The following is a 27657-nucleotide window of genomic DNA, read 5'->3' on the forward strand; positions in this document are numbered from 1 at the left end:
AAAAAGGACACTGGATGCAACTGGCCTTGGAGATACTTCTCTGTCGTGTGGTTTGCCCACGACATGCCCATATGCATTGCGCTTGGAGGCGCACATCTAACAGCTCCACAAGGCTCCACGGGGAACCCAACAAGGCGGCACAGGGAAGCCTGGGCCCAGCAGCTCCTTTCCCTGGTGTATAGCACCAGCCTTTCCCATGCTGCAGTTACCATCCGAAGTTCTGGAGAGGAGAGGGGCTTTGAGGGCAAGGTGCAGCTGCTGATGCTGGCTTTCAGGGGGAGCTGCCTTCTGGTTGCACCACCACCACAGAGCAAGAAGGGGCACTAGTTCCCCGGTGCAGTTCTTTTCTCACCTAACTCCTTTTCTGCTGGAGAAGGATCCAAAAGCAACTCTCCCTACTCCGAAGCCAGAGGGGGAACGCAGAACCACATGCCAGAGATAACTGGGCTCCCCTGAGAAAGGACCAGGACAGAGCAGAAGGAAGACACGGGGCTTTTCTTTTCTCTTCCCCTGTGGCCTAAGGCACTCCCTGAAGCTGGCACAAGGCTCAGGTAGCCAAAGGCTTCTGAAAAGAAGGACAGAACAGAAGTGAGAACCTGGCAGGTATGGTGCAGAGGAAAGCCTTGGGGCAGAACTTCTCCTCAAAGCCTCTTTGCAACAAAGAGGATGGGCAAGGAAGGAAAAAATAAAAAAAAAAAAAAAAAAAAGAGAGAGGAGCATTCTGCCCCGATGCCAGCTTTGTGCTTTTGCGCCACATATCTAGTTCTGGCCCTCAGTTGCAACAAGCTGGAGAACCCACTAGAACAAATCTGTGGCTCTTCACGTTACAAAGAAAACCTGAAAGGTTTCCAAGTGAGTAGTGAGCCGAACAGAGAGGTTAACGCAGGGCTGTATCTGGTCTCAGTTTCTAGCTCCATACTATATTGAGATTTTTGTTCATTTCTTAAGCATTGACAATACTTCTTGATGCACGTAGTCTCTTTCAAACTATTCTCTTTGGGACACTTTGTTCAAAATAGAGTACTGAAGTAGTGCAAAGAGGACTTATAAAGAAGTCCTGAACTCCCATTCAGTTAGGGTAAATTTAACTTGCAAGATTGCATTCTTTGAAGATTTTTCCTACATTCATAACAAGTTTAGTTTTAGAGTTGTCAAAATTATTATAAAGATTTATTGACAGTAGCAATAAACAAAAATATTTTTCTGAACAAAAATTACAGCAGAAAACAGGTTTAAGTCATATTTGACAAGGTAATGTATAAATGCTCATACAAACATGAAGTCAAGAAGGTCACATTTAGAAGTATCCACATTTAACTCAGGAGAGGTCATGTCTTATTAGATCACCAAAATATGCAGTTATTGTCTTCAGTTTATTATTGAGAAAATTTTGTTCTATTTCAACTTTCCCTCCTGGTCCTGCTAAGGAAGCAACCTAAAAACAAAGAATGAAAAGCAATCAATCCATGCACAGGAAAAAGGGTAAACCAAAACTTTCATTCATATGAAACACAACCTAGAGCAAATCTCTGCTATGTTAATACTGGTGACAATATTTCTCATCATCTACTACGCCAAGCCTTTTCTCCGTGTTATTCTTTACTCACAGAAGTGGTTAGAGGCTTTGCGAGTCAAAATTCTCCCACACAAAGCCATGAAAGTAACATGACTTCAGAACCAAGATAAATAACCATTGCACTGCTCAAAAGCCAGAGATGTTACACACTGGTTTACTGGATACCTGCATTTGAGAGACCTTGCTGCTTGCCTGTAACAGTCACGGTAAAGAGCAAGCTTGTAGATTGTGCCATGAAAGCATCAAAATGCAAAGTTTTTAAGTTCTTTTTTTTTCTGTGTGTGTGGGGGAAACTTATGAAAATATGTCTTAAAACCAGGAAACAAAGGTTGCACTGAAAAGGGCAGTGCAAAAAAACAAAAACAAAAAAACAAAAACAATACAGGATGAAAAGAAAGGTCACAAAAAACAGCTAAAGATTTTTTTTTTTGTTGCTGTTGCTATTGTGTGCATTTGAACCTCAAACTGTGTTTAGGTAAAACTGCTGGCAGCTGACTAAGGGCTGTGGAATGCTGCAGGTAGAGTGTCCTGCAGGAGCAACGTCAACACACGGCCCACGCTTAAGATCAACGGAGGGAGAATTTCACTGTTTATGTTCTGTTGACTGAACCTGGCAAACACCTTTAGTGCTTAAAAATTACAGAGGACAACAGCAAGGAAAAATTATTGCAACACACTTTATTTTGGCCTGCAGACCACAAGATCCTCTCCTTTTCCGTTTATATTGACAATGTCTCACAGTATCGCTGTGATGGATGACAGCCATACAGACTACTGATTTCTTACAATTATAGACTGCATAGATAGAAGGAAGAGAACACCAAAATTTCACTTGATTTCTTTTTTATTTCAGAAGCCCCAAATGCTGCTCCTGGGACATGCAGGCCACAAGGACGGGTGCTGGTGGGGGTTCCCTGCTCTACAGGCAGTTCTGCTCAATGCTGCAGTTTTCCTGCCCACTACAGGCTTGTGAGATCAGGTTTATTTTATGGAACAGCCTCTGCTTCTGCATACCAAACAGATGCAAATTGGTTCTACACAGCCAAAAATTGATCAAGGTCTACAAACCTGCAGTAAATTTTAACCGATCTTTAAACCAAGAAGTCCATGATATTACCATCTGAAATTTAACGTATCACTTGCACTATTAACACTTGTAACCTCCTCTGAAACTCTACCCTGTAGCATAGTTTTAAATATAAATATGTTGAACTTCCTCTATTTTACTGCAAGTAAGAAAAACAGCCTAGCACTGAGAGGAAATAACAGATTAATCTATACTATACTTTGAACTCTGGGCATTGACTTGCCCAGAAAACTACCACACTTATCTAAAACAAGTGTTTACTTTTTTTTTTTTTTTTTTTTAAATATTTGCAGACAAAAACAAAGGCATGAGCAATTTCTTCATCCTTCAATTTAATGCTATTAAGAAAAAATTTCTACATTCTTGCCAAAAAGGAACCTGTCACTTAAGTAAAAAAAGCAGAAGCTGGCTGATTTCTAAATAGCACAAGAGTCTGAGATTGGCAAGTGATCAGGAATGTTAATTTTATGACTTATCTTTTCTTACTTGAAATTCTAAAAGTCATTAGCATTGCAGGGCAATTCATATTTAAAAAAAATATTAATTTTGTACTTTTCATTACAAGCAAAAGCTGGAATGACCATTTCAACAAGTGTTAAAGATCCTATACTTTATAGCTATATTTAAGTCAACTACAATATTGATTGGATTAGTCAATTTAATATAACAATACTGAAACTACTTTGTCGGAGTTACGTATCCCCAGATTTCAGGGCACAATCTGTAGCATGAAAAGCATGTCTAAGTATAACTAACGCATTCATATTAAACAACTGCTTAATAAATCTTTCTGTTCGAAGACCAAATACAGTTAACAACTGATAGGGTGCTCTTTCTCTTCCAGGAAGAAGTGGCATTTACTGGAAGACAGCTGAAGAGTCACATGCACTGTATCTAGTTTTAAAGACTCAAAGTATTAAACCCTGGATGATCAAGACTAATTTCAAATGACTACTAAAAATATTTGAAAGCCTAAACGTTACAAAATCTAATGAGTATATAGGCATAAACTTCATAGGGAAATTAAGATTCAGTACAAAAATCTCAAAGATTCCAGAATGCTATGAACTTTATAGCACTCTCTCCAAATCCTATTAGTTCAATGCTAATTTCTCAGCTTCTCCTGTCAATGGGAAGTCCAGAGAAACAAACTGAACTCAGTAAGAAAACGCTGCCCACTCAAATGGAACAGCCAACATTCAGACGAAAAAATTACAAATACTTTGCCGCAGTCTTCATTCGCAAATTACCGGAGGTTGCAAATTTAATTATGTACAAGTTGCCAGTCTGTAAGTTTTCCTCAGAGAGTTCAATGAACCCTGACAGTTTAACAAGGAAAAACTGCTGTACAAAACACTTATATACTAGATTGCTAAAGGGACACCTTCTAAAAATAACAGGCAGGTTTTTTTGACTGTTTGAAAAAACAAAAGGTGCTCATCTGTTTTTAGAAGTATCAACACACATCTTCTGTTCTTAAAGTGAATTACAAGGAGGAGTACGGAAAGACTTCTGAATTTACTAAAAAACTGAAATGGACTAATCCGAATTTGTTTTTTCCTTTTTTCTTTCCCACGCTGATTTTACAGCTAGGGGATTCTTAACCCCATCCAGATACTCACTTGACTGCTTTGTTAAATTCCAGCCAGTGGATTCAGCATGCTTTAATTCCTTAAAGTGCAAGCAAGACCCAGAACTGCACCTGCTTTGATGCCTCGAAGCACATCCTTAGGGTATAAATTGCTCGTATACTGAGAAGCAGGCAATGGTGCTTCAGTTGTTCCTTTCCAGGCCTGGCGCCCGCTTCCAGTTGTGCATCCTGCCTGGAAAGTGTCCAGTCTAAGCCAGTCTGACCTCGGCTCACCTCTTAACAGCATAAAGCCTGTGCACGTACAACACTGCAAAGGCTCAAGGCCACCGCAGTTTACTATCTGCATAAGAAGCCTCCACTGCCATCAACTTGCCTTTTGTGCTCTGTTCAGTAATTAATAACTTTCCACACTCCTCCCTGTGGGGGGGTAAAGGAAGTAACTTCAGTTAATACTGCTGACACTTCTCACCTGGTTAGTTAATTCTTAAATTCAGTGACCATTAATAGAATTAGTCTACAGCTACGGAAACAGTCATAGAACATTAAGAATCCAGACAACAAGTTTGATATTAAGTTGAGTAAAGGAGTTATCAGAAAAGAAATACGAAATGGCAAATGAGCATGTAAGATTATTTTAGAAACACAAGTCGCAAATTTACTCTCAGGTAACATTTTTGAAAATATACAGGTCAGGTCAATAATGCCACTATTACAGCAGTGCTAGCTTTGACAGGCTAGAATATTTTAAAAACGTGAAGTGAGCAAGCTAAAATTCAGTATTCAAGCACTATGAGCTTTAGGAAGATTTTAAATCCAGAAGTATTACTCTGACTTGGCGTATGGGATAGTGGTGGAGGGGTTATGGCATCTGTATCTTTACTCAAAGACAGAACACATGCGAGTTTAAGGTGGGCTGCTTAAAAGCTGAAGTTATTAACATTACAGCTGCAGCTGAAGTTTATACAACTGTGTTAAGAAAACATCAACCTGCAAAATCATGTCTATACATGCTCTTTACTTGTCAGCTCCTGTAATACCCAAGCATCTTACAAATGCAACCAAATAAATTTAAGATTATCTCTTGGCCTCTTACTTCCTGCTTTATTTGTCTTTATATTTATTCCTGAATAAATTTGACACTGCTTAAAAGGACACTTTTCGTTAAGTCTCCAGTCATGAACCTCATCTAAAAATCACAACTAGATAAAAGGGGCCAGCAGCGGCACTACACTTCAGCCTTTCCCAACATTTCTGAATTAAAAATGGTTTCCATATGTATTTTTGTTAAATTAATCTCTCTGACATGCGTTTTTTGCATCTGCAGTGATATCAGTGGAAAACAAGCAAAAACCCCAAATAAACAAAACCCCATGTTTTGCCCATCTTTTACACTCTCTTCACTGATCAGTCATCTGTAACAAATTGAATTTCAAAAACACACACTAACTTCTTACATCTAAGCGCTAGACTTTTAGACAGAACAAGGCTTTTGTTTCTAACTGCCTTCTCTCAAAACTGTTAAGATAAATGGGAACATAGGCAAGAAAAGAAAGCATTTGTGTTATGTGTATTCTTACGACTATCAGGGTCGAAAGTATTTGGCTAGGCAAATTAATTACGGGATAAGCAAATTATTCTAAGCACTAGACAATGAGCAAAAAATATTGTTTTTCTTATGGCAAAGTGTAGAACGCAAAACAGATCCATGAGACCAACAGTTAGAGTAGCCAAAGTTCTAGCATGGGTGAAGTGAATTCTACTGTATTATAAACAACTATCACACCAAAAAAAAACCCCAAAACCCTGCTCAACCTGACCAATCACCAAATGTGCAAATAGTAAATGTATACACAAAGTTATAAATAGAGAGGTAGAAAGTGACTTAAAAAAATATATTTATTAACTGTGCACAGAATCTAGCTGTAAAACTTTTGTCATCCCTCTGCTTCAGTTTTTAAAAACACAGTGTCTTGAATGAATAAAATTCATCCGGGAAGGTTTTCCCAGCAAGAACTGTTTTATGTATCTACACAAAACCAGTAGGACTGCTGATAGGCCAACACATGATTTATGGACTTACTACTGGCTGATAAAAGTTAAACCACTTGTTAATTTGAGAGATGTTTACAGTTTACATTACTTTCTTAGTTTATGTAGTTCTAGACAACTAGCAGAAATCAATATGGGAGAATACCATAAATAATATTACAAGATTTTAGAACAGAACGCAGAACAGTATACACCTGTAAACAACTTGCTAGTGCAGAACATTTATCACTTGTCACTAAGTCTCCTACAAATCTGTGAAATGTAGCATTATATGCACCACACAGCTGCTTTCACACTGTGTACCATCCTAGTACCACTACTGTTGCATCCACTAGTAATATGATTCAAGTCTTGTCTTTGAGGTCACATTCTGTAAAAGCTTTACCAGCTCTTCTTTTCTAGCAAGTTTCAAAGCCACTTTTGAAGTCTGCTCTTTCATCTGTCAGAGCGAGGAGGTCATGCAAAATGTAGATTGAAGTGCTACAGTCTTACGTTTGAAACAAAACAAAGCAAAAAATACCCACACCTAGCCTTTACTCAAAGTTAAAGGATGGAACAAGACTTTTCCTTGCACTGGCTTAAGCTAAAGCCCTGGAGTTTTTTTCTGAAGTTACAAGGACAGGAGAAAACTCCTGCAAACACTGAGCAGTAAATTATCTGCAGGCACCTAGAAACCCTTCAACCTGACAATGTCATGCCCGTCATGCTGTTCTACTTGTTAATTCAAGCACAAGTATCTTTGGCCTGTCAGTTCTACATATGTACGATTAACGTGGGCAGCAACAAACAATTAGCAGTTCTCCTAGCAGTAAAAATTGTTTTAGCAGTTCACTCAATTTAATGTTTTAAGAAATACAAAACTTTGCATATGGTTTGACAAAGAAGTAATACTTGAAAATGATTAAAAGAAAGCAGAATGTTATCCTTTAAAACTTATTACCAAAAGAGCAGCATTACTCCTCTTCCTCTGTTACATACAAGGCCCAAAAATAGCCAAAATAAAGAAAGAGGAAATTTTGCAGAAGGTTTAGTAGCAACTCTAACGGAAAAGGTGATCCCTGAGGAGTGTACACATTTCTTACTGTGCACATAGTACAGCTTGCTAATCACTTCACAGACTATTAATATTTAAACGTTCAGTCTCAACAACCTTGCTTCTCAGTCACTCACAGAAGGCTTTGGTCACATTTTGCTGAAGCATTAAGACCCAAACGTAGGATCGCGTGGAGAAATCTCTTTTCTTTTCCTTCATCTGGCAGGAAAGAACCAGCTGAGAAGGGCAAGGATGTTGGGGACGGTTCAACACCCCTGTCTTCAGGTTCCCTGCTGCCAGGAGAATCAAACAACAGCAGAGCAGGGGGAGGAAATTTTTAGTTTTGTCAAAGGATGCATATTCTTTAACACTCTCTCTCTATATATATTTTTTAAAACGACTATCAGCCTAAATTAACATCACTAATTCTTCTCATAGAAAGCAAGAGCCGTTTTCAAATATCCAAATATTTCTCAAGTGTCCAGTAGACTTCATGTTACTAGGACATAATTTTGATTTAAATATGCAAATCTATTTGACACAGTGGTTTTTATTTTTTTTTCTACTTCTAAAGAATCGCAAGTAGGTCAAACACATATCTATACAAAAATATATATATATAAAATACAGAATATATATATTTAAATACCATTGGCAGACAAAAGTGCAGCTCTCCCCAGATCTACCTTTTTTTTTTTTTTTTTTTTTTTTTTTTTTTTTTTTAAGGGATGTGAAAAATGTTAAAGACAACACAGATGTAAAGATGTGGCAAAGGGACTGATATCAAAAAGGACGTTACACATAGTCGAGCTTTTATGCATCTCATAATAAAACTATGTATTTTTACACATCTATATAATGGTCCCTGATTATTTCTTAACTAATGTTTTATAAGACTGATTTGACCTAAAACTAGACCTATATATTCCAAATTCTGTAACAAGTATATGACTATGAGCAAAGAGACTCAATGAAATTAAGGGAAATGTTTCAGATTTCTCGTAAATGCACCAATGGTATTTCTATTGGTTTGCTGCTCCCTCTTGAGGTAGAAGTATGAATATTCTTTTTCCTCTTAAGCTCAGAGAATTTCAGTGCAAGGACCTATCTTCTCTCTATAGGACTAGCTCTACATATAAAAAGGTCGTAATAAGCACTGAATTTGTAAAAAAGTCACATGGAACAATGTTGTTTGTCTGGCCCAACAACAGAGCAATGAACAGAGTCCTCAGAGCCTCTGAGGTCAAGGTTAGCTACTAGCTGCTTTCATATTAGTATTTTCCAACAAGACTCCTATTCCATGTTAGTTATCCAACTGTAAAAATAAGTATGTTTCTTCCACTAAATTTGCACCACCCTAACTAAAGGCTAAACGGTAGTTTTATTATAAAGTTGTCTGTAACTGCTAGCCATTTATTTCTATTTGAGCTTGATAGTCATTGATTGAACAAGCAAGCTTACATTGATATACTGGCTTGCAGTCAGTATAAATGCCTTCCTGCAGCTTTTCAATGGCAATTTAATCAGCTTCTAAATCAATTTTAATTGACAAAACACACTTTGTTTGTAGAGCTAAAGCAAGTCAGTGAGAGGCAAAATACTTAAGTTTTAACCACTGCCACTTTACATGTCAGGTTTATTAGACTGCCTGTCCTGGGGGCTAAGTTATCTATGAAAGCCTTACATACGTGCATGCATACACTAAGAGACAATTTTTAAAGACATTGAAGAGAGTCTTACATGCCTGAGCAATGTTCTCAGCAATCAAATATAAAATCTTAAGTTTCTTGGCAAATTTAAGGCATCAGATAATTCAGGTGTTAATCTCCTCCAAAAATGTTTTAAGAATTGCTTCTAATTTTTATAGGCCCCTAGTATTTATGGGCTACCTTCACAAGTATAGCTACATTACGCTACACATTAGCAGTGCGCTTCACATTTCTCAAGTTGCCTCTTTGCCACAATCCATTCTGCAGATCAGATGTGGCCTGAGACCTCATCTGCTCTAGGTCAGACAGAGCATTTGGAAAATTAAGAAATAATTTTGGGAAGTTCTATGCCCTGCATAACACAGGTGATCAGAATATCTCACGGCTCCCTTCTTCACTTAAAATCTACAAGACATAATTAACATAAAAAATATACAGAGGAAACTAAACCAGACACTTAGGGAAGTGTTATAGTCATCTAATTACTTCCCCCCAGCCTCCCAAAGTAGTATTTGACTGGAATATTTGATTTTAGTCAGTACAGAAATGACTGCATTTGGCATTCTACTTCAATAAGCTTGACAACCAAGCATGCATAGTAGTTCAACAAAAATTTTTAATAAAAACTATACATTAGTGAAACAAATTGTGTTTATGAAGTCAGTGATAAATCTAACTCCTCTAACCACTTTAACACAAGCAGTTCATATATAACCACATACCTGTGTAGATAGCATCAATACCACTTCTAGTCTCTTGACATGTCTCTTATTTGAGAATCTACTGATCTACTAATCAAAATGGTATTTCAGACTGTACAGTGATTATCTGCAGCTCCTCCATAAACTGAAAGTCACGAAGATTTAAGACTAGGCATTTTATCATAAGGTAAGAGCTGGTTAAAACAAATTATTTCTTTTTTCTTTTACAATAATGTATGTGTCTGATAACATACTCAGAAATACACTGGTTTTTGACCTTCTACACCTTCAAGTTGTTGCTCTGTGAAAGAATAGTATCAAAATCTTGGCAATAATTCACTATTTCTATTTATAAATATGTCAAAAGTATTGGAAATATAAACTTTAAAAGAAATATACTCAGTCTTAAATTTGTGCTGATAATCTGTTTTATAAACCAGCTAAGCTTTTTGCAACTATGAAAACATTATTGAGAAACACACCTGGTCAATGTCAGCATTCCGAGGTAGGAAATACACAATATTGTTGGTGATCTTCTTGGAGAGCCTGAAAATTTCAAATGTAGAAACCAGTAAAGGAAAAAAAAAAAAAACCACCCCCACACACCCTGAAAGTGGAGGGAGTTGTTGTTTTAAATTCATACACTTTGAAAGCACATCTCAAATTTAATGATTAAGCAAATAATTTATTTTAGCTAGACTTCTTGGTGTGCGAGTCAGATACTGTTCTACAACATAGGAATTAATATTGTCCAAACATAGAAACTCTGTGTTTGATCCTTATGGCCTCTTAAAACTAAAACTAAGAAAATAACTATCCTATTACTCATTTTGCTTAGAAAAAAGAAAGAAAGTTCTTTACATCATTTTCTGGGATTTTGTTGGGAATATGACTACATTTTAGTTGAAAAGAAAACAATTAAAGTTATTCTGGAAAAAACAGCACTTCATATTTGAAATAACATACTAACACCTTCTCAACTGAATGAGAGTTCATTGCCACTGTAAATAAATTACTACTGAATTTTATGCATTAAGTGAAAGGGTTAATATTTTGCTTGCATTTTTCTGTGCTTTCCCAAGTCACAGGCAGGTGCTGTAATTTAAATAGTCTGATGAAACTATTTTAAACAAGATGTGCCTTTCATAAATCAAGTAAAAACGGAATTAATGACAAATTCATAGCTCATGTAACTATTTGTTGCCTTTATATACACCATGCGTCTACATGAAAACCTCAGTATTTTTTCATAACATGGAGTTAAAAACATCACGTGCATGAACACTTTAAGTTAATAAGCTATTAAAAGTCTTTAAGAGTTCTTTTTGCCCCATTTATGAGCAACTATGGCATACTTTTTGAAGCTAAATGTTGCCTAAACTAAAATTTTTTGAATATAATCAACTTTATATAGCTGAGGTCTTGTTAGGGAGAGTGGTTAAACAAATGCAGCACACCGATTGCAGTTAATATTCCAACTCAGCCAACTAAATGCAACAAAGCCAGTGTTAAGAAAGGAAGGAGTGACAGAGAAAACCCTTTGTAAATGACTGAGAATCATGACTACGAAGACACACAAATCAAAGGATATCCATCAGGGCAAATCATAGTTTGAATATCGAAGATTTCAGCAGTGGCGTAGTCAGGCCCTCCCCATGGAGGGCTGAGAAACACAACATCTGCTTTTATATCAGAAGCCAGCACCATGAAGTCTCCACATATGAATTCTATTTGATCTGCCACACCATACACTTCTGCATTGTTACGTGCAAGACTGAGTTTCTCAGGATCAATATCAATAGCGATCACTGCAAATGAAAGTGAGAAGAAACACAAAAGTAACATGAATTGTGAAGCACAAACTAGCTGATTGTCAGATGGATGCTATCCAATTGCCAGAACAAAATTTCAGAACAAAGATGTTCCTGTGTAGCCACCAGATACAGATCACACTTATAATTTACTTTTGTGTTTGTAGTTTCCTTTCACAAATCTATTTTGTCACACAGCAATAGGGACTATTCCAGTTCTATAACTAACAGGAATCAAGCTATATTTCCTCAGATGGGAACAGGCTGCCCCCTGACGCTGCAGAAGCAGAGGTTCCACAAACACTACAAAACCACTGCATTTGCAAGGGGAATAACAGAGCCAAGACTGGGGAGATAACAGGTGCTCTTGCAGAGCCAGAAAGCAATTTTTTTTCCTTGACAGGCTATTTTACAGTTTTGGGTGTCATCCATCTACCACCATGACAATCTCTCATCTCAGCTAAAGATGGACAGATCAGGTTGTGTGTCTAAGAGAGGAAGTTCTCCTCTCTTTGATCTTGGTAATGGCAAAATAACTTAAACTGTTGTCTGGAAACTTACTCTTCCTATTTGCTAAAGGTAAATATTTATCTTGTGGCCTATCACATTGTACTATAATCTAGGCTAAAAATATACTGAATACAGCACAAGAGATTATACAAGGACAGTACATCATCACAAAAATATAATGTTGGCCAGCAAATATAAAGAGAGAAGTGACATTTAGAAAATATTTATAAAATGGATTATAGCCTACCAAATTTAACACACTACAAACTATCATCTGTCTCACTTAGGAATTACTCAGAAGTCTAAAATGAACTGGCATTTCACCAGAATGTCTGAAGAGTAAAGGAATATCAGGCAGTCAGTCAATGCTACAATGTCATGATTCACTGTAGTTCAATTAGCTGGCAACAGGAGCCTAAACTAGTATCAAGTAATCATCACTTTTCTGCATTTGGTTCTGCTGCATCTGCAGATTATCTGATTAAGCTATTTTAAGTACTATTCATATGCAATATGCTTTTGAGTATATACATTTAGCATAACTACTGAGAAACACTGCAAGACTGCATTGCTAACAGAACTCAAACTTTACCAACAATCTTCAGAGCATCCCACACAGTAGTTACTATGTAAAAATGGTTTACCGTGTAAAAATAACTCTGACTAGTACAACATATATTCAACCTTACTTAAAGCACAAAAGCAGTTTTATAGGTCCATTTTAAAACCATAAAGATCATATTATGATTCTGATGAAGCAAAGAAGGTTTTTGTTGCTTTAGAAGCGCTAAAAAAAAAAAAGGAAAATCAGAGAACAAAGTCCATGTCCAAATTTTTAGGAAAAAAGAAAGAAAGAAAAAGTGCTATATACCTACTTACCTCTTTTTGAGGTCAAAGCAAATTGAATAGCATTTCCTCCAACTCCACAAAATGCATCCACTATTATGTCACAGTTGAACGACTGACTGACACGCACTGCAATATGCTCAGCTATTTTCTCAGGAGTAACAGAAAACCAACCCTCTGCAAATGAAATGGAAGAAGTGTGTGTTTGCAACTTATTTCAAGGTCACCTACATTAAAATTCCAACCCTTCCCTCCTGCCCTCCCCTAAAGCCCCAACACAGTTGAAGATTAAACATTAATTACAATAATTTCTGCTTAACACATTCAACCAGGAAACTACAGGCTTTCAAGAAGCTGAGCTTTGGTCAATAGAGCAGTTTCCTAAGCATACAAAGTCTGAAGCGAACAGATACGCCAGAATTTCAGTAAATGATCTGTTGAACTATGTGCTGAGGATTCTGACTTATCAAGGACAAGTCTGCTAAGACAGCTCTGAAGAGCGTTACATATCAGTCGCAATTTCACTCCGTAACAAATAAAACCAGAAATACATTTTTCCACACCCAACACCAGCAGTATCTGGTCCACCAAATAACCTACATGTTTACATGGGAGAGTACTGGCAAGGTAAGGCTTAAACAGCAAAAAGAGCCCCCTCCTCACCCAAAAAAGTAGCAATCATAATTGCTCATTTACCTATGAACTGACTATTTGGAAATGATTTCCATGTAAAAAAAAAAAAAAAAGTAAGCTTGAAAATGACTGCTGAAAGACTTTGCATGCTAACAGCACAAAATTAGACTCAGTGTATTTCAAATTTTCACAAAATTATTTTTATAGAATACAGGCATAGAAAATGTCATCAAGTTTCTGAAAAAGTCCTGATCAAGCACAACTGGGGAACACCATGATCCATAGCAAACATCAGGACTAATACAAACAGGAGTGGCTCATTCCAAAAGAGCAACTTAAGTCTGAGAGTTCTGTTCATCTACTCACTGGGTCATAGAATTTATTCAGAGGTGTAAACAGGCATTCAGTAATGCTCCTCTTACAAGAAAATGAGTAATAAATTGTAAGAAAGGCCACAGATTTGGATACATCTTATACTACCAGTCTGCACACTTTGTACTAGACACACCTCTATCTAGTTTAATTCCTTCATCAAACCGTGAGAAAAGTCTGTAACGTTGTGCCCAGTACTTGGCCAACTCAGGATCAGCAGCAATCTCAGCAGGTATATTTCCTGGTGCAATTCTGTTCCTTCTCCTTTTATTTTTCTGTTTCTTCTCTGCAGTCTTTGTTTTACCTACAACTGGAAGACACTGCAAAAGTTAACAACTACTGTTCTCATAGGCAAGGAACACAATTGGTAGGCAGAAAGGCGTTAAGATACAAAATGCTGAAGTTTAACATCACTGCTAAAATCCCTTTATTACTGTTTACCAGATTATGCAGGTCCGTGGTTTACCAAAAAAAACCAAAAACAAAAACAACAAAAAACCCCCCACCCAAATTCCCCCCTACATAACAAAGGGGAAAGTTATCTGTTGTATCTGTCCTATACATCAAAAGATTTCACCCCTTATTTAACAGTCTCCACACATTAGCCATCTCTTTCATCTGATAACAATAAATGCTACACAGTGGACAAACAACTGGATCACACATCAATTTAATTTCCATATACATATAATGGTTAACAACCAATGAGGATAAAACAGTTTTACACTAGAAATTCATGGAATTGAACTACTGTGGGAAGGATAAAACTATACGCAGAAATCTGAAAAATATTCTGTTTTCAGATTACAGTGGTAAATAAAAAGGTTCATACTATAAAGGATTTTTCTCCTAAAAACAATTTTAATATCACATGCTCCCTAAAGCTCAGCAACAAGCAAACCCAATGGTCCATAAATTTATCTGAAATTCATTACCCTTAAAAACAAAAAAAGGACATATACTGTAGACCTGTTATGTCATGCATAAGACCAACAGTGGCTGTTTACCTACAAAGAACTACTACTAAAATTAAGAACAAGACCTGGAATTTTCACTGCTTCAGGAAGAAGTCAGTTCCAGCACTACAGTTCTAAGCCAGCCTCACTACGCAGAACTTGGACTAAAGAAGTCTCTTTGAATAAACAGAATAAATAAATACCACATAAAGCTCCCTTCCTAAATTGCTACACAAATTCCATTGCCAATGCATTTCCAGTTTGTAAGAAACGGATATACCTTGGCCCGTATCTTCTGTTTCTACCCGAAGATAATCTGGAATATCCAGCGAGATCAACTGTCTTCCAGAATCACATTCCTGCCTTCCCACACCCTGAGAATCAGAGCCACTTGCTGTTGCTTCTTTTATTTCCTCTTGAAGGTTATTCATTCCAAGTTCACAAGCAAGCACACTGGAAGACTGCGGCCCATGGTTTTCATCATTTGATTTTACACTTTGTGCAGTAACACTTTCCTGATCTTCAAAGTCGCTGCTTGTAGAGGATCCCTCTACTTTATCCTCAGGAATGGAATTCTGGGATGTAATTTCCTCCACAGGTTTATTAACCTGCTTTAGGAACTCCTCTACCTGGAATTGTCAAATATCACAGACAATTAGACTGTGCTGTTAACCAGGTATGAAAATGTAGTTTAAAAGCATTATAGTTTAAAAAGCTTCCTACCACAGATATAATCTATATCACTAATATTTTGAAAAAAGTAAAATATTCACAGAGAAAATATTCAGAAGTATAGGTAAGTCCTTAACTGCTCCCTTTGTTCAATATTTTGATATCTAGTTTCTAAAGACTAGTTTCAGCTACATGCAAAACACAAACTCCATGAAATCAACCAATAAATGCAGCAAGGCATTCACAAAAATATATGAAATAAATATAAATAAACTTTCCAGCACAAGTGACCAAGATTACTGCCTTTTAATTAACTATCTTTTCTCTGATAAGCATTCAGAAAAAGTGTACTCTGCCTTGCAGGTTCAGATAAACAGGTAAAACTAACTTCATACGTTATAGCTCCCTCGTTGCCAAAATGCGCTGAACAATTCATGTATTAAGGCATTTTAGCGCACAGTAGAGTTTATTAGAGTTTAATCAACGAGATGTTGGTTCAAACTCTTCAAAAAATACATGCTATTACTTTGTGTGGTGCTAGGCCTATGGCAGCAGGAAGAGCTTCTTACCACAAAGTCTGAGGAAATGTGTGATTTTTTTTTTTCAAATAATCACAAAGTTCTCCAAAGAACTACAAAGTTCTCCAAGAACTACGCTGGCTTCAGATGCACAATGGCAATGGTCAAGCTTTTGATCAAAATCTGTAACAATGGGATTTGAATTCAGTACAATACATGTTGCCAGCACTAGAAAATATTATTTTGTAATCAGGTGTTAGTGAATGCCTGGCATCTCAGAAGAATGTGAGGTAACGTTAAAATCTATTACTTTGGTTTTTAAAAGACTTGACTAAGAAAAATGTAAAATGACAGATTTCTCTCCTCATGTTACTAATCTCTTAATTTTTTCTTAAGGGAAGTAATACAAGTGAAAATAGGTACAGGTACTAACAAAATGTTGATGTCACTAACAGTGTAACAGAGTAGAAAGAATCAGGACTAAGTAACAATTGCTAAGTCTACAGAATGAAAAGCCCTGTTTCTGACTTTCTGTCAAATCACTGATTTGGATAATTGGTGCATGAGGTAGTCCTGTACTGTTCCTTCTTCAGTTCCTTTTTTTTTTCTATACAAGAAGGAACCCTCCTCTACACAAAAAAATTAATAAGAATATGGAATTACATGGAATACACTGATATACTTAAACATCCTTCTTTCCCTACTGAAATGTCAGCACTAAGCACACTCAGATGCCCTTTTAAACCAAAGACAACTTTACTGACTATAGAAACCACCAAAAGAATGATAAACTTGGATACTATGAATGACTTTCACATAGCTTCACCAATAAGCTTAAATTCTTCTTGACAGACTGCCAAGAGTCCTGCAATACCTTTCCACACCCACCCGAGCCTAAATACTCTTCACTAAGGAAGAGGCCAAAAGATGCAAGAATAAAGAGTATCAAACTGATGCTTCAAAATGTCACCCGCTCTGCGCAATTTCTTTTCTAATTTTCATAATTCAACTACAGCTAAGGGAAACAATAAATCCATGAATTACAGCAAGCCCAACAATTAAACCCACCTTCTTCAAAGTTTTGTTTTTCTGACAAGATGATGTTCCAGGTTCTTCTGGAAAGAAGATGTGCGTGTTTTTACTCTTTCTTGGTTTACGCATGTCCAAAAATCTGGACTTGAGTTTTGCATTTTTCTCCAGGTACTGCACACTTCGGTGGGTGAAATCTGGAATTCCACCATACCTGAAATAAAGAAAGGACTGAGCTTCACCTTAGTTGGCCAACTCCCAATCTGGAAGCTTTAACACGAATGCATATGTCTGGAAAAGGTGATTTAGACTAAATTCTCTCTTTATGAGGCCTTTATCCTCCTTAAAGATTCTTTTAAAGTAAATACAACCTGTAGTAGCTGTGGAACAGAAACACCTTCATGAGCACTGCATTTTCATTTTATTTATTATTATTGAAACATGTATACGTACTAAACGATTTATGCTGGCAATGTCTTGCAGAAGTCCTAGCGCTAAGCTGCAGTCTGCTCTGTACTCTATAGCGTTGCTTCTGCAGCACTGACCACCATACATAGGTCATTCCACTAAAAGTGAAATTTCACTAATCAATACACTGGCAACATTTTATTAACATGAAAGTTACCTCATTCTACCATGAAATGACCATAAGTTATGGTCTAAGTTTACAAGACTCCAAACTGAGGTCATTAACAGTCAAAGCCTTTAATATCTCTGATTTAAGTAGGTGACCCATCATTCTACTGTTATTTATATAACTACCTTAAAAGATACTTCCTAGTCTTATTTAATTTATAAAACAGTACTTCTCTTCCAAAGCACTTTTCTTGTTCTTCAAGAAAACTTCACCTCCGTAACTTTGCACCTCTCTCCTTGCCCCCTCGTTAAAGGCGTGCAGTTTTATTAAGAGCAAAGACTAATTTTGAGAAAAATCTTCAAACAATTTAACAAAATTGGAATGGAGACAAAGGGTCTTTTTGAATAATATTAACAGCATTGGTTTGCCATGAAAGAACACTGATTTTCTCATAGTAATTACTTTTGTCCTGTGCCACACTTGAAACCCAAAATAGAACAGGTTTCCTCAGGATCTTCCACTGGGTTCTCATCCACATCCAGCTCATGACTAGGAAAAAAAATGCAAATGAAGAAAAATTACTATTTGTAAAAAAAAAAAAAAAGAAAAAAAAAAAAAAAAACACACAAAAAACAAAACCCTCACTTGTTTTAAAAATAAGCCACTAAGAAACTTACCTGTAGAGAACATTTGTATGCTCACTTCAGTGAGTTCTCCCACATACTGCTGAAACCACACTGGCAGACAACACTAGCAGTTGCAGAAGAACTATTCATGCAGATGAACAAATACCTTTTAAACCCCATTCCAGAGGCATATGTTCATCCACAGGTGTTATAACATTTCAACTGTTCTGAATTACTTCTCAAAGCATTTAACGTTAAGCCCTCCTCAGAACTGAGAAAGGTAAGTTTATCTTATTTCCAAATTCATCAACTATTACCCACCTGCTAGCTATATTATCTATCTAATATTACTAATCTAGTATTACTAATTCTATGGCAACAGCTTCTCTGCAAAATGTATTCAAGAGCAGTAATGTTACATTGCACAGAACTCAGCATCAAGGCCATACACTCTTTTCTAATGCAAAGGAAGAAAAGAAATATCCACTGCTTGTTGTCAGGTGAAGTGATGGAAGGCCAGATGGTTTTGTGCTGAAGTGATACTTGACAATCCCAATAGAAGAAGCAGCGATTATTAAATCAGAAGGCTTCTGGGCCCTCCTGCATTTGAGAAACAAAGTCAGGCTGAATTTCATGACTTGCCTTCTCTTGAGTTTGGCAGGTCTGTTTTCAGGAGGCTCTTCCTCTTCATCATCATTCTTGTCACCAGGCAGCAGCTGTTCTTTGTCATTTAACTTTGATTGACATGAGCCCTGTGAACCTAAAGAGGTAGATAAGATCAATTTCCTTTTGCCTAATACATTTCTTATCTTCCAGTCCCAAAAGTATATTTGGAGATTTTTCAAACAGTTATGTTGTCTGACTTCCTAAATCTGATAAACATGATCCTGGTGCCAAACCACACAAATCTTATCTATCTCTGCTCAGAGAGACAACATACCGACACAAGCTGCCAGTATTAGTTATGCTATAGAGGTCTTAGCAATCTTAAGCAGGACCAACTTTCAAATACCTCAGCTCTCCAAGAAGAATAAAATGCCTGTAAATTACAAATAGGTTTCTTCCTCTTTTTAAAATTTATTTCCAGTAAATTAGCTCTTGAAGATATTCACATACTTCTAATAAAAGAGGATTCCAATGCCTTACCTCATATCTTGTTGGAAAGGAGATTTTCCTTCCATCTTTCCCATTTTAACTACTGTAAGATCAAGGTAGGAGCACAACTGCTCCTTCCTTCCATGAAGGGTCACTAGCAATGCATTCAAAGGTTTCTCCATCAAACTGACATCAAGATGCTGACTCTTAACTTACATACTCCATTACTCCCCTTCAGCAGAAGAAACCGTACAACAGTCAGGGAAGATGCTATACTGCTACTGATAGGGAACACTGACAGATTGAACTAGCAGCCAGATCACGGCACTTTCACTTGTTAGCACTAGCTGTGAAAAAACGAAGCTGGGATTACACAGACGATTGCAGTTGGCTGGCTAATTGATGACTTAATGTTGGAATAGATTTCTGGAAGCCATCTGGTCCACAGTACATTGTACAAAAAAATAAACAAAAGAGTTTATTTACAATTATGTTTTTTCAGACAAAAGGCAAAAAGGAACAGAACAGTGCAATTACTATTTTTTTTAAAGTATTTCTCAAAAAGTTGATCTTATATAGGTCAGGTTCACTAAATTATCAGTGTGAGTTTTACTCATTCATTTTAGACTACTAGAGGGAAAACAACATAAAGATAAAACTGCAATGTCAATACTACGAGAAAAAAAAAGGGGGGGCACTACCACTATTCTCTCACTACTTTCTTTAGTATATTTGGAAGATTTATGACAAGTACATTTTATGAAAAATCACTTGTTTTTATACGCATTCCTTCTAGAGAAATACCAAGAGAATCAATTTTAAATGATTTTGTATTACCTGACTGGTTAATATTTTTATTTTCATTAGAGGTACTCCTTTTCCTGTTTCCTCCATCACATGGCTCCTTTTGGCTTGAAACAGGACACTGGCTTTCACTGTCAGATGAACTATGCTTTTGAGGATCATCACAGGCAGCTGTTAGAGCTGCTCTGCTCTGCTCCACTTCCTCCAAATTCAGATTTATGTTACAGATCCCAGAGATTATTTCACTATGGGGCTCAGCACTTGAAGTAGGTGTTTCCTCACTTCTCACGTTAGAGGGAGACAGCTCCAAGTTCAGCACTTGACTACATTCAGCATCTGGGTTAACAAAGTCTATTTTTCTTGAAGGGCCATTTTCCTGGGTAACCCCATTAATTTCCACACTGTTGTCACGTGAGCTGTCAGTAGTCCACCCCTGACTTGTCCAGTACTGAAACTGTTCCCAGTAATACCAGTACAGTTCTCTATAATGCTGTTCCCACTCTTCCTTGGTATCAGGACTAATCCAAGGCTCAGAGGTTGTTGTGGCCTCAGATGACTTGACCTCTTCATGCTTCTCCAGCCAACTTTGCCAGAGAAGGCCCTCTCCATACTCACTCCAGTACTTCTCCCATTTTTCTTTAAGCTCACCGGAGAAGACCTCATTCGTAAGACTTTCTGAACTCTTACAGTTTCCTTCACTCATAATCTGAATTTTATTCCTCTCTTCACTTTGCTCTGTAGTGAGTGCTGGATCACCAGAAATAGATTGGTTATGACCAACACAAGCTTTTTCATGACTTTCCTGCTCCATATTATACTGGTGTTTTTGCTGTAACTCTTTTTTCTTTTTCTTCTTCTTTTTCATGATCTTCATGTTATTTCTCTTCTTATAATTGTCTGTTGCCTAAAATATAATGAAAAAAGATCATATTCAGAAGCCTACAACATATATGCAGTCTTCCCTTGTCGTCTTTCCAAGTACATTTCTGTTTCTGCTGTAACCCTCCCCCTTGTTACAACCCCACTGTAAGCTTTCTCCCTTCAAAAGGTTCAGCTGCCAATGTTTCAAGGATCCCAAGCTCAACTCTGTAAGGCTTAGCTCTATAACCTTGGCTTATAGTGCAGAAAAAGTTGTGAAAAAGAGCTATCAGAAAGTCCGTAGAAAGACAAAAAAGGCAGAATTACAGACTGTGTGATTTTTAAGATGGAAGACATTAGAAGCTTAAGTATTCAAGAGAAAGAATACCAACATGGTACGGTACAAAATCCTAAAGGGAAACTAGTCAGAAATTGTTGGATCACTGACTCGAGGTCAGCAGTAAAACAGGAATTCAGCAATATCAAGAACCTGTTCTAGGGGGCTGTGCAGGCTGACCCTTACCACCTACGGTCTGATACCTCTCTGACCAGCAAACACTGTTCATGTGTCTTACTAGGGTGTACTTAGCTTTTGTGTGCTTTATACCTTTCAGTTCTGTAAATCCTGCTTGCAGAGACACTTCATGCACGGCTAAAGACGTCTGAAGACACTGAGCCAAAAGAAGGGTGTAATATTCCTCTCATCCTACACTATTTCCTTGTGTTTCTGTTAGCCATCTCAGAGATAAATTTGGAATTCCTAATGCCCTATAGGATGTTTTGGAAGAAAAGCAGAAAGGCAGAAACAGACTCCTGTCCAAAAAGGAAGCCATTTCATTTGTGCAATGAATACATTTCACTTTTTATAACAAACCAAGATTACTACAGTTATCTAGTGAAACAGAAGGCAAGAATTTATTACTGACAGAAAACTGTAAGAGAAAAAGCCCAAAACAATCACATGGACAAAAGACTGTGCAAGTGTATGGGTATTGCTCCAAATGTCTGATCTGCTGCAACTCCTAGTTTTATTGAACTGATAAAGGCACAAAGCAGACTATAAAGAAGTTGGTTTCAAAGAACTGGTATTAATCTTTCATTCACATTCCTCATAATGTCATGCTAATACAGACTGGGCAAAGTACTGTGTTTAGCAGTAGTCTAATAAAAATATATTGTTTTCCCATTCCCAAGTTCTTTACTGTATTACTATATAGCAAGACAAATTACATGATACTTTGGGTTTGAATTCAGACACCTGTTTCATCTAGTCATACGTCACTGTTTTAAATAAATTTTGCAAATGAATAGGACAAACTTGAATGTTATCAGGAGAAAATCCCAGAGCATTCTGCCCAAAAGTACCTTTTCACCTCTAGGAAACTCCACATTGTATAAAATGGGCACTGTGGACACCCCAGTATCTTTTTTTCATGCAAGTACAACCATAGCCTTCCTCTGCAGTTGAGCTGCCCTCTACAGAAAGCAGAGTACCAAAGTCTAATTGCTGTCCTTTGAAAAAGCCTGGCTCTCTCCATCAGGGACCATAGGGAAAAAAAATTGCTTTATATTTTTATCCAAAGGCAGATGACTAAAGCAGACAGTGTGAAAACCCATGCACAGCTTGGAGTTGTCCTGAGACAAACATTACTACAGGTGTTTTAAGCTAGCTCTCTCTAGCAGCAAAAGCTATATGGACACAGAACCACAGTCAACATTTAGTTAGATCAACAGATAAATTTTACAGGCTGCACAAACCACAAGTTGCAGAGATCACAGTTCTGCTATTACTATATTGCTAAAAGTACTTGAGCTAGGCAACTTAAAGCCAGCTTATCTACCTTTCCACAAACTGCTGTCTCAACAATAACTGAAGAATAGATGTGCCCTTGCTTTTGTAGTTTGAAAATATAAAGTAAATAGAACAAAGTTTTACCACAAAATCCCTGTGAGCTGACTGTCCACCAAACTGAAGAGGTAATCCCATACTCTTCATAAGTTCAGCCTCCGAGTCTAGTTCAACTTCTTCCTCATCCAAACCATGATTAGTGTCCACCTTCAATGTCACATTAGGACAGTAATTTTCTTCCTCAGATGCTCCTATGAACAATTATATTAAATAAACATAAACTGGCTTTGGTACTATAACTCATCAGTCTGTCTACAAAAATTAACAGAATTGCCTCTTAAATTTCCTTTTCCATTTAAAAGTTTCTTATAGATTTCTGAAACCTACAAATAGATATAGTATCTTTCATCTCTTGGTTTAGCTCATCAAAACAGCAACATTAATACAAATGCAAACTTTTATATATTAGCTTTTGAAGAAATTTAACCCAGCATTAGCATCGGCATGAATTCTGAACTTTTCAATTGTATCATTATTTCAGCTTGATTGGTGTCTCTTTTTCAGGAGTATGGTAAATGCATTATCTTAAAAAAAAAAGGCTAAATTTTCAAACAAGGCCTCAGTTTCTGCATGCCTTTGCCTTTAAGATGACATGCACATACACATACATTCTTATGAAAAAGAGCAAGTAGATGCAAGTAGAGAACAAGATTGCAAAACTGTCGGAAGAAACCAAAAGCTAATTTCAACAGCAAAATCCATTAATTTCAAATATTGCAAAGTAAGCTACAAAATTGCTCAACAAACAATAAAAAAATTAGTATAATAAATTTTTTTGTAGGATTTTTTTTAGGATATATTAGAACAACACTAAAATATGAGATTTGTGTTACAAATCTTTTAAAATTAGGCCAGCAAAGGTGACAGTTTTACAAAAGTGTTATGTTTTAAGTATAAAACTTAATTCATTGAGAAACATGTGATTGAGCTATTGAGCTACTACTTGCATTTCTGTCTTGTCTTTTACGTAACATCATACAAACATAAAATGATAAATACCATTGACAAAGTAGGTACTGTACTGTGATGAAATTTATGGAATACAGACTTGATATGGCTTGATAAACCTTGAAAATTTTAAGATTTTTTTTTGTCAGGATATATATACTGCCGAATTATCACATAGCACAAGGCTCCTCTTTTTAAGTGATTACTTTTACCAGAATTCAGCTGTGTATCTACAAAAACGTGGTTTAGATTCCACTTCTTCACTCAGTTTACATTTCCTCCAAGCAGCACTATTCTTTCTCAGCCTCTATAGGCATTCCTTTCTGTTCTTCTTCCTTTGAAATCAAGCTATTACATGTTGGTGGAGCTGGCAAGGTAGTAATGGAAAAAATACCAAATAAATGGAAAATACCAAATAAAAATACCAAAAAATACCAAATGAATTATGTTCAGATAGGTATATGTGGGGAATTCTGTGGAGTTGATTCTGTCAGAGAATGCAACATTATCATTCCAGAAATACAAGCATGCTGAGCAAGAAACTAACTCCTACGGTGCTCATCATACGTTCCCTTGTATACACACAAATCTCAGTTTGCCTGTCAGAGCCATTGCTTCTCCTCCATCTTTGGGACCAACTCTGCTGTTCAGCAGATTAACCAGCAATAGCTAATATCCTAAGCTGGGGTAGAGACAGCAGGATGGTAGTGCCCTAGACAATCATCCAGGATCCACAGACCCTCCTTTATATGATTTATTTTTGAGTTAGGGAAGTATAAGTGATTATGACTACTAGAAAGGAGGTCAGGCACTTGCAAGCTAATCCGCTTTCTGCGGATCAGAGGTTTTGTGAGCTGGTATGTCTGTGTGGACAGGAATAAGTATCACACTCGGTTTGACACAACCTTCCACATCAATATTGTTGTAACTTGAAAATTATGTAAGTGATAAATTATGATTCACATCTGCCCCCATAATGGAAGCAGTGAAAACAAGCCAAAAATATGTACAAAAAAATATGGGTTGGCAGCTACACAGTCTACTGCACCTTAAATAACCAAACATAACTCACTTTAAGCATGACAGCACATCTTATCACATTACATTTTATTACCTTACCTGTACTATCGTTGTCTTCCTTGACATAGAACCCCTTTAATCCCAGTTTATATAATTTTCGATCCCTACAAAAATGAAGAGATATTGAAGGAGATAACCATCAACAAATACACAAAGCACAGAAAAAAATGGGAAAGGTAACACTTAAAGACTGATGAACAACATAAAACGCCTACAGCAGAGATGTTCAGAAAACATTGCTGCTATGCAGAATACTTGGGAGTTAGGTCCAGACACATGGATGATTCCACTTAAGTCGAATTTAATGTCTTCAGTCCAAAATTGTGCATTTCTCAACTGTCACTCAAACTCTGAAGGCAACCTCATCTCTACGGATGCCTCAGTTAAACATTGTGCTTAAGATCAAAAGCTCTGGTAATGGCAATCCCACAGCCACACAGGATTCACACGTGTGTCCTATTAGAGTCCCCAGCGACATCCCCCGGATGGAAGTCTGCTTTTGCCAATTCGGTCGCACTTGCAACGACCTCTCAGAGCTTTCTCCAAAGATCACACGCTCGTATTAGAGAGCCCCTTGAGCAGGCTCTCCCGCCCTGTACCTGAGAAATTTGTTCTTTTTTTTGGCTCTAGGAGGCTTGAATTGTTTTATCTGCAAAACACATGCTCTCAAAAACTGTTCGTAGCCTGTAGCCACTTCTAGGAAATAAAAAATCCACTTCAGACCCGGACGTAAAAGGTGAAACTACAGACCAGACACTAACTGCAAACTGCTACTGCTTAAACACACGGAAAAATGCCGCGACGTGTGCATCCGCCAGGGAGGAAAGAGGCTTTCCCGGACACTGCTCCGCGAAGTCCCTGCCGAGGGCCCCGCGCGGAGAAACACGCAGCCGCTGCGCGGCCCCTCCGGTCCCCTCGCGCGCCCTGCCCGCGCTCCACGGCAGCGCCGACCCCCCCCACGGCCCCCGCCGCGCCGCGGCCGCTACTCACTCGACGAAGGCGCGGGAGCAGAGGCAGAGGATGCCGCGGGCCGCCCCCGCCCGCAGCAGCAGCTCCGCCACGCGCCGCCCCCGCGCCGCCTGCACCATGGCCGCGCTCCGCTCCGCTCCGCTCCGCACCGCCCCCGCGCCGCCTTCCGCCGGAAGCGCCGCGTCCCGCCGCGAAACGGCGCCGGGCGGGCCCCGCGGCGGGGCGGGGCGGGCCGGGGCGGGGCGGCTGCCGGCTGCCGCCGCGCGCCGCGCCTCCCCGCGGCTGGTTAGCGGCCGTTACCGCTGTGAGGCGCCGTGATGCGGTGCTCCCGCCGAGCGGCGCCCGTTAAACGGCTTCCAAAGCCGCTGGCTGTTGGTCAAAGAGCAGCAGCGCTGGGCTGCCGTTCAGGGCCTGGCACCTGCTGGTGACCTCTTCCCTGGGACCTCAGCCGGGCTGTGTGGCCTGTCCGCGGCTCGGCCTCCTTCGCGTTGAAGTGGATAACTGGACTCTTGAGAGCTGTAGTGGGAAATGTCTCTGTAAGATTTAGCTGTAATGATATTATTTCTCGTGGTTCCAGTGATTCCCTAAGAGGAATATTTGCATTTCGATGGTGTTCAGAGGTGGGGAAAGGGAAGATGGGAAAGGACATTGCAACAAAAGTCTGGCAAAGCTGGGAGTAGGGAGCAGGGCTGAAATGCCTGAGCAAAATGTTCTGAAGTAGTATCTGGAGCAGAAGTAGTAAGGCAACTAAAAATGGTAAAGAGAATGGAAACAAGGTGGAAAGCACTGAGAAACAAGGAAAGGATGAGGGGACAGAATGAGACCTGGCAGGGGGAGGTGGGTATGATGGGGGAAGAGGAAAAGGAGATTTGGATAATGTACCAAAGGAAGAGGTGAAGGCGAGGAGAGGAGAAGAAAAGACTGGGATGAGGAGACTGAGATTAGACCAAAGAGGCGGGACAAAGACGTGAGAAGGACGGGTCTGAGGAGAAAGAGCCGGCACCTTGGGAACCTGGGCTGGTGTCCGGCATGGCCCTTTCCATTGCCTGCTATCCACAGATACCTGTGAAATGCCCTAGCAAAGTAGGGCTTCCCACTTCCATTAGTGCTGATGCTGTTACCAGTTATGTGTCTAGTGATGGAAGTCTGTGAAGTGGTTCTGATCATGCCACCCTTTCTGATGAACTCTGTTTCAAAAATACTGTAAGTTGACAGAATTTGTGATGATGATAATTTGCTTTATCCAAAACAAAAAGGTACACTGAAAAAGAACACTGAAAGATCAGGCCTTAGTCATCTAATATCTAAAATTTCTGGAATTGAAAAAAGAGCTTTTCAAAATAAGGGATGAAACTGTATTTTTCCTCACTTTGTGAAGATTAATTCATATTTGTAAAGCATTCACTTTTCTTTGTGCATATGCAGCTGATAACGGCCACCATAGAGAAACTCAGAAGCAAATCGATCATTCTGTCTTTTGAGCAGGATTTGAATAATATGCAGTAAATAAAGCCTGGGTCATACTGAAAGAAGGTGGCAAACTATTGAATAGCTGTTTGCTAAGCAAACACCATTGAAAGAGCAAAATATCCTCAGGATATTTAAGAAGCTTCAAGTAGAAAATATGCAAAGCAGAATTTGGAGGCCGAAGGACTGGCCATTCATTTGACAGTGGCACAACCAACAAGTTCTATCTAC

General features: G+C 38.2%; 1 protein-coding gene across 4 annotated transcripts; it reads right to left on the reverse strand.

Moving 5' to 3' along the window:
- Positions 1–1189: 1189 nt before the first annotated feature.
- TGS1 (trimethylguanosine synthase 1) lies at positions 1190–26103 on the reverse strand. 4 transcript variants are annotated; one of them, XR_009957499.1, is made up of 14 exons: positions 25981–26103; positions 25030–25094; positions 22990–23153; positions 20229–21099; positions 18939–19056; positions 18133–18219; positions 17133–17307; positions 15155–15503; positions 14055–14228; positions 12947–13090; positions 11336–11554; positions 10229–10305; positions 7454–7629; positions 1348–1435 (listed from the first exon to the last, which is right to left on the reverse strand). XR_009957499.1 is itself a non-coding variant. In XM_062568218.1 (13 exons), the coding sequence occupies exons 1-13, from the start codon at positions 26076–26078 to the stop codon at positions 1319–1321; spliced, it is 2658 nt and encodes an 885-aa protein (XP_062424202.1). In that variant the 5' UTR covers positions 26079–26103; the 3' UTR covers positions 1190–1318. The 4 variants fall into 4 exon arrangements, 1 of the variants encoding a protein (XP_062424202.1); XR_009957500.1 differs by having other exon boundaries at positions 1357–1435; positions 7474–7626; XR_009957498.1 differs by having other exon boundaries at positions 1357–1435; positions 7474–7629.
- Positions 26104–27657: the final 1554 nt, after the last annotated feature.

The sequence above is a fragment of the Rhea pennata genome, chromosome 2, assembly GCF_028389875.1.
Source record: "Rhea pennata isolate bPtePen1 chromosome 2, bPtePen1.pri, whole genome shotgun sequence".
NCBI lineage: Eukaryota > Metazoa > Chordata > Aves > Rheiformes > Rheidae > Rhea > Rhea pennata.